At 46.8% G+C, this 12,776-nt stretch overlaps 1 protein-coding gene across 5 annotated transcripts in view; it reads right to left on the reverse strand.

The window, feature by feature from the left end:
* Window positions 1–12,776, reverse strand: part of LOC309375956 (uncharacterized protein) — a 33,122-nt gene that overhangs the window by 15,742 nt on the left and 4,604 nt on the right. For all 5 annotated transcript variants that reach the window (XM_081922000.1, XM_081922001.1, XM_081921999.1 and 2 more), the window contains 5 exons: window positions 12,290–12,386; window positions 9,941–10,188; window positions 7,821–7,981; window positions 4,335–4,484; window positions 1,192–1,269 (listed from right to left, as the gene is read on the reverse strand). In XM_081922000.1, coding sequence (XP_081778126.1) covers window positions 1,192–1,269; window positions 4,335–4,484; window positions 7,821–7,981; window positions 9,941–10,188; window positions 12,290–12,386 — 734 coding nt within the window. The remainder of the gene's footprint in view (window positions 1–1,191; window positions 1,270–4,334; window positions 4,485–7,820; window positions 7,982–9,940; window positions 10,189–12,289; window positions 12,387–12,776) is intronic.

Genomic DNA, 12,776 nt, shown 5'->3' on the forward strand with positions numbered 1-12,776 from the left:
CCAGGCCGGGGAGCCATCTTAAGTTGAGGCTGCATAGTCCTTGTGGTGCATGTGATTCAGATTCTATTCAGTTGAACCTCTGGTTACAAAGTTGGTTGGACAGTGTTCTCGAAGCTACCAGCATGAGTTTGACCAGACTGCAGGAGGACAGGAAGGCTGGAGTGCCTGAAACAGGTGGGGCTGCAGGTCCCTTATTTTGGCTGCTGGTCCCTTATTTTCAGGTGCCTTCTTCACAGTGACCCAAGAGAAGTTCAAGAATAATTCTGTTGCCAACTGGGTGCCCACAACCAGAAGCAGACTTGAAAGTTCTCTCCCTCAGCTGAGCGCTCTGGAAAATTTATTCCTTCAATTTGGCTCATGCTGAATCTCCCTTCTCCCCAATCGTAACCCCTACTACAGATAGGGAATAAATTTGAAATTTAAAGGCAAATTGACTTAATTTGCACTTTCTGAAGGACTGTTTTCCCTCAGGCGGATCTGTGAACTGGCCTATTGCAGGCCGGATCATTCTCCTGCCACCAAATTGACTAATGGCGACAGGAATTTAGGGAGCTTTCCCCTGGGCATGGTGCCCAGTAGCTGCACTTGGCATCATGCCCAGGGCCAGCATAAATGCCTGGCCTGCAGGGCTTTTCAACTTCTTGCTCACCGCGCTGGTTCTGAAACACTTCGAAATTTGCACTTCTCCGAATTTTGCGCTACAGTTTCCCATGGAGTAACGCGTACAAAAACCAGTACTAAAGCATCTGTATAAAAATGTCCAGATGAGCAAAAACAAAACACACGTGAACACATTATTTCAGAGGAAATGTGTCCATTAGAAGATATCGAATCCTGATGAATTTTCACAAGGACTTCTGAAAATTGCAAACTGGTTGGGAAGGCTATTGATGGCTAGTAGCCAAAATGGCTTCTTTTCTACCTCCACAACTGAGAGGAATAAATGCTTCTGAAGTTGCTGGAAACTGCAGGCGGGGAAAAGGCTATTGTGCTTGGGTCGAGTTTGCTGGCTTTCCATAAACATCTGGTTGGCCACTGTGAGAACAGCATGCTGGACTAAATGGATCTTTGGCCTGATCTGCAGCAGCCTATTCTTGTGTTCTTAAGTTGGAAATGTGGAGAACTGCGCTCAAGATTAGAAGAAGAAGAAAAAACACCAAGAAACTGAAATTCAAGAGGCTGTCCTCTCACCCTCTCGAATCTCCTGGGAAGGGGCAGCGCAAAGGGCTCGGCCGGTCTTGAACTTGTTCAGGGCTTCGGTGACGATGTCTGAAGGGAAGAAAGAGAGGCAGAGAAGAGTTAAGAGTTTATTTATATATACATTGGTACCTGAGGTTACATACGCTTCAGGTTACAGACTCCGCTAACCCAGAAATAGTGCTTCAGGTTAAGAACGTTGCTTCAGGATAAGAACAGAAATCTTGCTCCAGCGCCACGGCAGCAGCGGGAGGCCCCATTAGCTAAAGTGGTGCTTCAGGTTAAGAACAGTTTCAGGTTAAGAACGGACCTCCGGAACGAATTAAGTACTTAAACCGAGGTACCACTGTATACATATAATTTTTACTCATTTCTCTTTTTCATTCATTACATACATGGAATATGAGAAGCCTTTCTTATTGTCCTCTTTAAAGATATCCTTTAACTGTCTATGATGCAGCCAGCTTTGAAGATGTTCTTTTATTTCGTCATATTCTTTCAATTTTAATTTTCCCTCTTGTTCAACCAGCAATTCTCTATATGTTGGCCACTCTCCTTTTCCCCCCAATGTTTTAAGTGATAGTGCTTCAATAGGTGACAGCCACCAGGGTGGTTTTGGTTCTAATAAATCTTTATATTTTCCCCATACTTTAAACAACAATCTTCTTATTAAATGGTTATGGAATCCTTTATGTACTTTTGCTTTTCCATACAGAGGTAGGCATGCCATCCAAACCTATTATCATGTCCTTCCAAGTCTGTTATTTCCTCCCTTTCTAGCTTGATCCAATCTCGGATCCAAATTAGGGATGCAGCTTCATAATACAATTTTAAGTCTGGAAGTGAGAATCCGCCTCTTTCTTTCACATCTCTTAAAATTTTATTTTTTATCCTTGGCTTTTCCCCATTCCAGACAAATCTTGATATTTCTCTCTGCCGTTCTTTGAAGCACACATCCCATGTTATTACTGGAACAGTTTGGAAGAGAAATCACATCCTTGGGAAGAGTTAAGAGTTTAAAAGTTTGAGAGAAAGAGAAACAGGGCTGAAACTGTTAAGCTATATGTCAGGGAACTGACATCAGAGCGAGAGGCGGAGGCAGGGCTCCAGAGCGATGCCGGAGAGGGGACCAGCAGGGGGGAAGGAATTCAGCGCAACACCAGTAGAGAAGGGAGGGAGATGGAGGAATTGGAGACTGGTCTCCAAGACCCTGCATCAGAGACTAGTGGAGAGAGCGCTGGCACACCCCTGCCTTCCCCTTACTGGCGCAGACGAGTTCCGCACAGGGAAAGTAGGAGGAGACTTGGCGTCAAACAGCTCTTATGCTGGAAAAGGTTCAAGAAACGCCCACTGACAGATTCTGCAAGCGACTGACCGGCCACGGAGTGTGGGCTGTCAGCCAAGGCATGGTGATCCAGGCAATCGGACACAACTAGCAGGCAACTTACGCACAAGTAACCCCTTACAACCATTACAATATAGAAGCAATGCAGCTGCAAACTGGTAGCTTGAAAACAAAACATGATGGAACGTTGGGACTGTTCCGTGGGAAACAGAGGGACAGTCAATTCACAGGGCAATGCACCGGAATTAGCTCAGAGTGTAATATGAGCTCTTCCTCTTGCTCTTGTACAGGAAGTACAGGAGGTGTTTGTCTCTCGACTGCTGGAGCTTGAAGAGAGCAGTCATGTTTTCTGTAATGCTGCAAAGACAGAAATAAAAGCATGTAAATACGTTTCTGTCTATCTCCTTATCCCTGCCGGGAGTGCAGGAGGGAGGGGGGGTGTTCTTCCCACGCTGAGAAGAATCGCCTATCGAGACCTAGCCTGGATCTTGCTGGGGAATGCAGCCAGGGAGGTCAACAGGAGACCAAGCCGGGTGCCTGGGAGTGTTGCAGTTACTCCCGATATAGGCTTGATTTCCGACAGAAACGTCGCAGGGACATTTCAGGAAACCGGGACAAGGTGGTGGAGGTGGAACACCGTAGCAGAAAGAAGCCTGGGCAAAGGAGGCCCAGAAATTGAATTCAGGCCTAGACATCGAGAAAACCTGGCTTGGTTATGGAAGCAGTTTGGTATTTTCAGCAAGATGCAATTTTGACTGCGGTTCTCATCTTGATAATCAAAAGCTGTTTGTTTGTTTGTTTGTTTGTTTTAAAAATCCAACAACTGTTCAGATTTGTTGATTTGGTACCCTCTGGAAAAAAGAAAAAGGAAACTCAGTCTCCATCACAGTCACCTTATATAGTGGTACCTTGGATTAAGAACTTAATTCATTCTGGAGGTCCGTTCTTAACCTGAAACTGTTCTTAACCTAAAGCACCACTTTAGCTAATGGGGCCTTCCGCCACCGCCACACGATTTCGTTCTCACCCTGAAGCAAAGTTCTTAACCCGAGGTACTATATCTGAATTAGCGGAGTCTGTAACCTGAAGCGTATGTAACCTGAAGCGTCTGTAACCCGAGGTACCACTGTAGAGACTTTCCCCTCTCTTCAAAGAAATTGAATTCAGGCCTAGACATCGAGAAAGCCTGGCTTGGTTATGGAAGCGGTCTAGTTTTTTCCCCGCAGGATACAATTTTGATTGCGGCTCTCATCTTGATAATCAAAAGCTGTTTGTTTGTTTGTTTGTTTTTAAGCCAACAACTTTTCAGATTTGTTGATTTGGTACCCTCCGAAAAAAGAAAAAGAAAACACAGCCTCCATCACAGCCACTTTCCCCTGCCTCTCCAAAGAATTCTTCAAAAGCAAAGTCACTACCCTCACACAAGACCAGAGAACCTTTTAATCTCAAGAATGTATTCATTTCAGGATAACCTTTCAGGGGCCACATGCTACTGGTGGGTGGGACGAGAGCCAATGATGATGATGATTATCAAAACAAGTGACAGAACAATAAAAACATCTTATAAACAATTCCAGTACAGGTGAAGTTCTGATAAAAGGTCAGGCTGTGGAGGGAGCCTACTGGCTAGTGCCCATGACATCACCCAACAGAATTCTGAACTAAAAGAAGAAACCATGGAGAATGCTTAATGCTTCGAAAGCAGGTAAGTCTGCATTTCACCAACCAGAGAGAAATTTGGAAGCACCAAACGATTGTCCAAGAAGATCTGGGTTTGGTCTTGGATACTCACTGCCCATGCTCCGTTGCTGCCTCCTCCTCCTCCTCCTCCCTTCGACGTGCTTTTCTCCAGCGTCTTCTGGGCCTGGTGGGGACAATCTCTTGGTTTCTGCATCTGAGCAAGCGGCTTGGACTTTTTCCAGGAGAAGCTCGGGAATTGTGCCTGGACACAAGGGGAGATGGAGAGGGAAAATCAAGAGGGCATTGCAATAATCGAATCCATGCTCTGGAGCACCAGAGCATGGAGCATGTGGGCCAAGCCATCTCTATCTGTGAGATGATGATGATGATGATAGAATAATAATAATAGTAATAATAAATTTTTATCTATATCCCGCCCTCCCCAGCCAAAGCCGGGCTCAGAGCGGCTAACAACAGTAAAATAATACAGCATTCTAAAATCAATTCATTATAAAATCAGTTCAAATCAAATTGGAACATAAGCAGTCAAACACAACATTTCCTGTTTCCCCAGAGTGAACACGCAGGGGAATGTAGCTCCAGCCAGGAGGACTTCCTGTCACACCTGGTCTGGAGCATCCTCTCCCTGCGTGTGACCAGGTAGATGGGCATGACCCTGACAGACCCCATAAAGCATAGGTAGGCAACCTAAGGCTCGGGGTCCGGATGCGGCCCAATCGCCTTCTCAATCCGGCCCGCGGACGGTCTGGGAATCAGCGTGTTTTTACGCGAGTAGAATGTGTCCTTCTATTTAAAATGCATCTCTGGGTTATTTGTGGGGCATAGGAATTCATTCATTTCTTCCCCCTTCAGCTGGAGGGCCAAGTCTGGCCATCGCTGTTTTAGTTAGTACACAAGCTCAGCAACACTTGTTTTTTTCAACAAGCCTGCCATTTTAGATGCCATACACTAGGGGTCATGCAAAACATTCACTTTGAGCTACACACACACACATTTCACTTCAGCAGTACAATTTGGAAGGGGATAGTCATTTTGTTGGCAATCTGAAATTGATAGTCTTGGGCTGCCAAACATCGGGGATTTCCCAGACATAGCCGGGATTCGGCTGTTGGAAACAGTGTCCGGGCAGAAATTGCTTTAAAGCCCAGGAAAATCTAGATGTATGCCAACCCATGTCGGAAGTGTTGGGGTTTTTTTTGGCGAATTTGCTTTAAAACAGCTCAAAAACTTCATTATTATTTTTTTTGAGATTTTGCAAAATGAATAAATACATAATAATAATCTCAAGAACTTTGCCAAGAAAAGCTTTGTGTCTGGATTTTCAGTTTTTGAAATATAGCAATCCTAGGATTCACACTTTGGCTTCCAAAGGTCTCAAGATCAATCATTTAGGGAAGTTTTTAATGTTTTGTTGTGTTTTTAATATTCTGTTGGGAGCCTCCCAGAGTGACTGGGTATAAATAATAAATTATTATTACAGTGGAACCTGGGGTTACGGCAGGGATTCATTCTGGAGGCCCCGCTGCAACCCGAAAACGACACAACCCAAAGCATCTCGTCTGCACACACGCGCATGATTTAGTGCTTTGTGCATGCGCAAACGGCGCAAACCCAGAAGTAACCCGTCCCAGTACTTCCGGGTTTGCGCCAGTCTCAAGCCGAGGGTGACGTAAGCTGGAGGCGATGTAACCCAAGGCTCCACTGTATATTAGTATAGTAGTAGTAGTAGTAGTAGTAGTAATAGTAATAATAATAATTTATTATTTATACCCCGCCCATCTGGCTGGTTTCCCCAGCCACTCTGGGCGGCTTCCAACAGAATATTAAATAACTATTAATCATTAAAAGCTTCCCTAAACAGGGCTGTTTACAGATGTCTTCTAAAAGTCTGGTAGTTGTTTTTATCTTTGAAATTTGGTATAGTATAGTATAGTATAGTATAGTATAGTATAGTATAGTATAGTATAGTATAAGCCTCCTGCCTCAAACTCTAGAGAACTGCTGCCAGTCAGTGTAGACCAAGAGTAGGCAACCTAAGGCCCGGGGGCCGGATGCGGCCCGTGGACAGTCCGGGAATCAGCGTGTTTTTACATGAGTAGAATGTGTCCTTTTATTTAAAATGCATCTCTGGGTTATTTGTGGGGCATAGGAATTTGTTCATTTTCTTTTCTTTCCAAAATATAGTCCTGCCCTCCACAAGATCTGAGGTGTGGTGGACTGGCCCCCTGCTTAAAAAGGTTACTGACCCCTGGTGTAGACAATACTAGGGATGGGGAGAAATTTGGTTTGGCTCCCATCAATGTCTCCTCTCCCAGAAGTCAAAAAGAGCATTAAGGATAGGGTTAGTTTAATGCTCCATTTAGAGGGAAGTGAGGGGGGAGGCAAGGGGGGGGCTCATAAACCTGAGAAGGTAGCCCATCTAGGAGGAGAAAAACTCCCAAACCTCTGCTGCCTCATGCGATATCTTCAGGAGAGGTAAAGGCTTAGGAGTAAACCCTACACAAATCTGGAGTGGAATCCCTAAGGTGGTTGGGTGGCGCCGTGTACGCCTCCTTCCGGCAACTTCTGCAGCCCAGCTGGTGCCAAACACCTTTTCTCTGCCTTCCTTTGGACCACAAGATGACAACCACATCTTTTCCAGATGACTCCCTGCCCCTGGATTTAACATCATCTTTCGCTTTGAATCCCTGAGAATAAGGGCTGGTCTGCACTTCCTCCCAGGTAAATTCGCCCAGGAAGAAGAGTCTGCACTTCCTCCCAGGTAAATTCGCCCAGGAAGAAGAGGAAGCTACACCTGGAAATGGACAGCAGGAAAAAGGAGGTGAGGCAAGGAAGGTTAAGGATAGGGAGAGAGAGAGAGAGAGAGAGAGAGAGAGAGAGAGAGAGAGAGAGAGAGAGAGAGATGGGCAGCTGCACAGACGAGGAGTTAAGAGACAAGGGAAAATGGAATAGCCCATAAACTGTCATACGGCAGTCGGTGTGTCACACCTCACAGTATTTAGAAAACCTTTCCATGTTACTATCAGTTAAGCCGGTTTTTAGCATCGCATCGACTGACCTATTGCACCATCAGTAGAAACTGTTAGGAGTTCAGCCTACACTCGAGTAGGACCCTGGCAGAGACACATACCCGACTGGCATGTTTTCTCCCTCTGGTCGTTTGTTGGGGAGCTTCAAAAGCTTTCTTCAGCCCAAACATCACAGCGACTGATGCCAACAGAAACCGGCACACTTGGGGATCTGCAGAGTTTGGGCAGTTGCGTAACAGACCTCAGCAACTTAGCATTTTGGCTAATCTATTTTATTTACATATAAACACACACGGCAACATGGCTCCCTCTCTCTCTAGCATCAGACAGCAAAGAGAAAAAACAAAGGACAATAGTCCCACTTCACGGAACACAGTAACACAAACATCCTGTCTTCGTCACTTCCCACTCTGTGGAATCAAAACATACATCGTCATGTGAAAGACAACAATCCCATGACTGCAATCATGGAGCAGGAGCAGAAACATCATGCGGTTCCTTTAAAAACGGGGGGGAAAGGACTGTGCAGATGAGCCCGTCGGACTTACCAATCTCCGCCGCATGGCTGATCAAAGCGCGGACCACGGCTGCCTGCCTCTGCAGCTGCTCCTCAGCTCTGCTGTCCAGCTGGCTACAAACCTCGTTGGGGAAGAGGGTGGGGGCGAAGATGACCGCCAGATTGGCCAAGTCCATTTTGTTCTGGGCGCACCTGGGATTGCGAGGGAGGAGACAAGAGATTAGCAAGGGAGAAAGGGAGTCTCCTCAACCAGGAATTTGGGGGTGGTACCTCTGTCCTGTACCTACTAGCCTTGAGGTCTAGTAACTTGCGCTAAAGCTGGGATTCTCCGTGCCGGGTTATATTTTGATCTTTCATTAGCATGTGCGTGGGTGTTACACGCAGCCTTCCTGGTATGTAGACAGAGGTAAAGGTAAAGGGACCCCTGACCATTAGGTCCAGTCGTGGCCGACCCTGGGGTTGCGGCACTCATCTCGCTTTATTGGCCGAGGAGGCCGGCGTACAGCTTCCAGGTCATGTGGCCAGAATGACTAAGCTGCTTCTGGCGAACCAGAGCAGCGCACGGAAACGCCATTTACCTTCCCGCCAGAGTGGTACCTATTTATCTACTAGCACTTTGACATGTTTTCGAACTGCTAGGTGGGCAGGAGCTGGGACCTTCAGATCGGCAAGCCCTAGGCTCTGTGGTTTAACCCACAGCACCACCCGCGTCCCAAGGTATAGTATGAGACTGATATTTTCTAAATTTTATGGTTTACCACACATTGTAATTGGAGTGCTATTTTGTATCATGCAGCTTTTCAGACTGATGAAGCGTGTAGTGAAACCTGTAATATATCCGGAGAACAGGTCTCCTTTTGCCCACTTGCGTTATTCTCACCAGCGTGGTGGTTTTGATTTGCCTTCCTGTGATTGATCCATGCACACGGCTTTGTGTTTCCAACTCAAGACCCATTGAAGAACATCTCATCCAGTCCAATCTTTGAAAAACAGCTTTGAAAAACTTTTTCATATTCTCCAGTGTGCTACCCTTGCTGGTGTGGCGGCACGGGGTTGCCGTTCTGTGATTGGACTTATGCTACTTGTTGAACTGTTCATTTATCCAGTTTGTATAACGTTTACTACACATGTAACTTGTCAAGATGGAGTTGTACATTTATCCACTCCATGTTTACAGTATCTCCAGGCTTTGTCTTGCACATGGCACCTTAGTATGTTTGAATGGTTATAAATCTATCTCTATTCTAGCTATTATTCTAGTAAATTTGGTTTAATAATAATAATAATAATAATAATAATAATAATAATAATAATAATAATAAATATATTATTTATACCCCGCCCATCTGGCTGGGTTTCCCCAGCCACTTTGGGCGGCTTCCAACAGAATATAAAAATACAATAACCCAGTAGTGATGTATGGAAGTGAGAGCTGGACCATAAAAAAGGCAGATTGACCAAAGAATTGATGCTTTTGAATTATGGTCCTGGAGGAGACTCTTGAGAGTCCCATGGACTGCAAGAAGATCAGACCTCTCCATTCTGAAGGAAATCATCCCTGAGTGCTCACTGGAAGGACAGATCCTGAAGCTGAGGCTCCAATACTTTGGCCACATCATGAGAAGACAAGACTCCCTGGAGAAGACCCTGATGCTGGGAAAGATGGAGGGCACAAGGAGAAGGGGACGACAGAGGACGAGATGGTGGGACAGTGTTCTCGAAGCTACCAGCATGAGTTTGACCAAACTGCGGGAGGCAGTGGAAGACAGGAGTGCCTGGCGTGCTCTGGTCCAGGGGGTCACGAAGAGTCGGACACCACTAAACGACTAAACAACAACAACAAATTAAACATTAAAAGCTTCCCTAAAGAGGGCTGCCTTCAGATGCCTTCTAAAAGTTTGGTAGTTATTTTTCTCTTTGACATCTGGTGGGAGGGCGTTCCACTTATACTTAGAAGCCAGTTTGTGGTGGTGTTGTTTTGTTGCAAAAGGTATGCATCAGAGTGCGCTGAAATCTCAGGAGCCAGAACAATGGGGGAGCAGGATAAGGGTACAGCTTGGAGTGGCTAGGTGGTCTGGTTGTCTGCTGAGAACAAGGACAAACCCTGGGCAGCAATTAAGGGCACAAACTGGTCCTTCCCCATTGACCCACCTGGAAGCCACGTCCTGCAGGAACCTGAAGAAATAGCGGAGGAGATCGGTGCTTCTTTGGGGCAGCAGGGAGGTGAGCAGGAGAGTCAGCGGGTCGCCGTCCTCTTTCTGCTGGACCTGGCACAAAGGTCCCTGGATTCCAGCTGGGATCAGGGGCTCAGGCAGGTCCCTCAGGAACTGCTTCACCAAGGTGGCCACGTCGCACGGGAGAGCCATCGCCAAGCAGCGCTCGCCAGCCTCCAGCCGGGCCTGGAAAAGATGCAAAATGTGAAGAAGGGGAGGCGGCGAACCTTCAGGGAAGCAGCTTCCTTGGTCTAGATATCAGCAAGAGAATCTGGAAGAACCAACACTCCGTAGCTGGTGGACAATGGTCTGGGGTCAAAGGCCCACTATTATTTCTGCAGCTGGGTCCCTCTCTCCAGCGTCCAACAACCACCTAGTCAGCAGGAAAGCGGAGCTTTTAGCTGCGTTTAAAGGTAAAGGGATCCCTGGCCATTAGGTCCAGTTGCAGACGACTCTGGGTTTGCGGCGCTCATCTCGCTTTACTGGCCGAGGGAGCCGGCGTACAGCTTCCGGGTCATGTGGCCAGCATGACTAAGCCGCTTCTGGCGAACCAGAGCAGCACACGGAAACAGCGTTTACCTTCCCGCCGGAGTGGTACCTATTTATCTACTTGCACTTTGACGTGCTTTCAAACTGCTAGGTTGGCAGGAGGAGGGACCGATCAATGGGAGCTCACCCCGTCGCAGGGATTCAAACCGCTGACCTTCTGATCGGCAAGTCCTAAGCTCTGTGGTTTAACCCACAGCACCACCCGCGTCCCTTAGCTGCGTTTAGGAACCCTGAAAATACAAGGTGCTTCAGTTTCAAGGGAACAGCGTGCATGTTCTGTTATGTATAATGTTGCAAACCGCCCTGAGATCTGCGGGTGAAGGGTGTTATTCAAATTTAATAAATAATAATAATTTCATGGAAAGCACATCTTAAGTCGCTCCCAAATACAATATCTGATCACTCCAAATTATTTGCCAGTGCCAACCTCTGCTAAAAGTCCTTTTTCAAATTGCCTATTAGCCAAAAGTTTGCATTTTTTAAATGCCTCTCCTAATCCAGCTGCCGACCAGCTTTGCCGAGCAACCCAGAGTTTTAAAAGGAGGAAAGGCAACTAAAAACGCCCTCCCTGTAGGTATTGGTGGGTTTGTGGAGAGAGTAGCAGACCTACTGCAACTAATGGACCTGGCTTACTCATGTTCCCTTATTCCAATGGTTCTACTCTGAGCAGGACTAGCGTTGCACACAACACAGTACAAGGAAATCGTTACTTCCTTTTACTGACATTGGCCCCAAACCTATTTGACCTTGCACCCCCCACCTCACCCCAAAATGCTTTGTTGTTAAGAACCGCATGACAGATCCTATCCACTCCATCTAAAATTATTTTAAACTCTCCCCTTTTCCTCCCATGTAGGAGAGCGAGCAAGTTCGTAAGAGCAAAAAAATAAAACGAAAATGTTTTACTGGCAAGGCGATTTCTCAAGTTCCCCTCTCCTTGAGCAAATCTCTCCTGATCGGGATGTCAAAACATCTGCAGTTCACCGCCAGTGTCGTCAGGAGGAAGGAGAGGCGGGCAAGACTGTCATTCTGGAGGTGCCAGGAGCTGGGAATATGATGAATGGTAAATTTGGGGGGACACACGACCTCTAGCTCAGGGGTCAGCAAACTTTTTCAGCAGGGGGCTGGTCCACTGTCCCTCAGACCTTGGGGGGGGGCTGCACTATATTTTGAAAGGGGGGGGGACGAATTCCTATGCCTCACAAATACAGTCATACCTCATGTTATGTTTGCTTCATGTTACGTTCTTTCAGGTTCTGTCCCGCGGCCACCCGGAAGTACCAGAAAGGTTTACTTCTGGGTTTCGCCGCTCGCGCATGCGCACATGCGCCAAATCGCGCTGCACATCTGCGCAGATACGGCACTTCAGGCTGCGCTCTTTTCATGTTGCGAACGGGTCTCCGGAACAGATCCCGTTCGCAACCAGAGGTACCTCTGTAACCCATAGATGCATTTTAAATAAAAGGACACATTCTACTCATGTAAAAACACCAGGCAGGCCCCACAAACAACCCAGAGATGCATTTGAAATCAAAGGACACATTCTACTGGGGAAGCCCAGCCAGATGGGCAGGGTATAAATTATTATTATTATTATTATTATTATTATTATTATTATTATTACTTATGTAAAAACACGCTGATTCCCAGACAGGCTGGATTTAGAAGGCGATTGGGCCGGGCCTTAGGTTGCCTACCCATGCTCTATCTCCTGCACATCTCCAGCTCTGCGTTTTACCTTCAAGGCTTTGATACGAGTCACGGATCCACATTTCCGGAAGAGGCCTTCCACATGTAGATGGGGTCGGAGCAGTTCGCAGGCGTCCACAAGGAACCTTGGGTTAAAATGCAAAGAGGCCGCAGTGAAGCTGCATGGAATCTTTGGAGATGGGTTATTATAAGGGGGCACGACTACTTATGGAACGAGAGGGAGTCAACAGATAAAAGTGGGGGCTGAAATTTTGTTACAGGTTTGGTGTGAGGTCAGTCTGGATTATATCCGCGGGTCCCTGTGGTCCTGTACCTGTGACGTTAGACTGCGCAAGAAGAAAGCTTGTGAATCAGCCATACCAAACCCTTAACAAATCCTTAGCAAGCCAGGTAAGGTAAAGGCAAAGGGACCCTTGACCGTTAGGTCCAGTCGTAGCCGACTCTGGGGTTGCAGCGCTCATCTCGCTCTATAGGCTGAGGGAGCCGGCATTTGTCCGCAGACAGCTTCCGGGTCA

The sequence above is a fragment of the Podarcis melisellensis genome, assembly GCF_964234715.1.
Source record: "Podarcis melisellensis genome assembly, chromosome: 8".
Lineage (NCBI taxonomy): Eukaryota > Metazoa > Chordata > Lepidosauria > Squamata > Lacertidae > Podarcis > Podarcis melisellensis.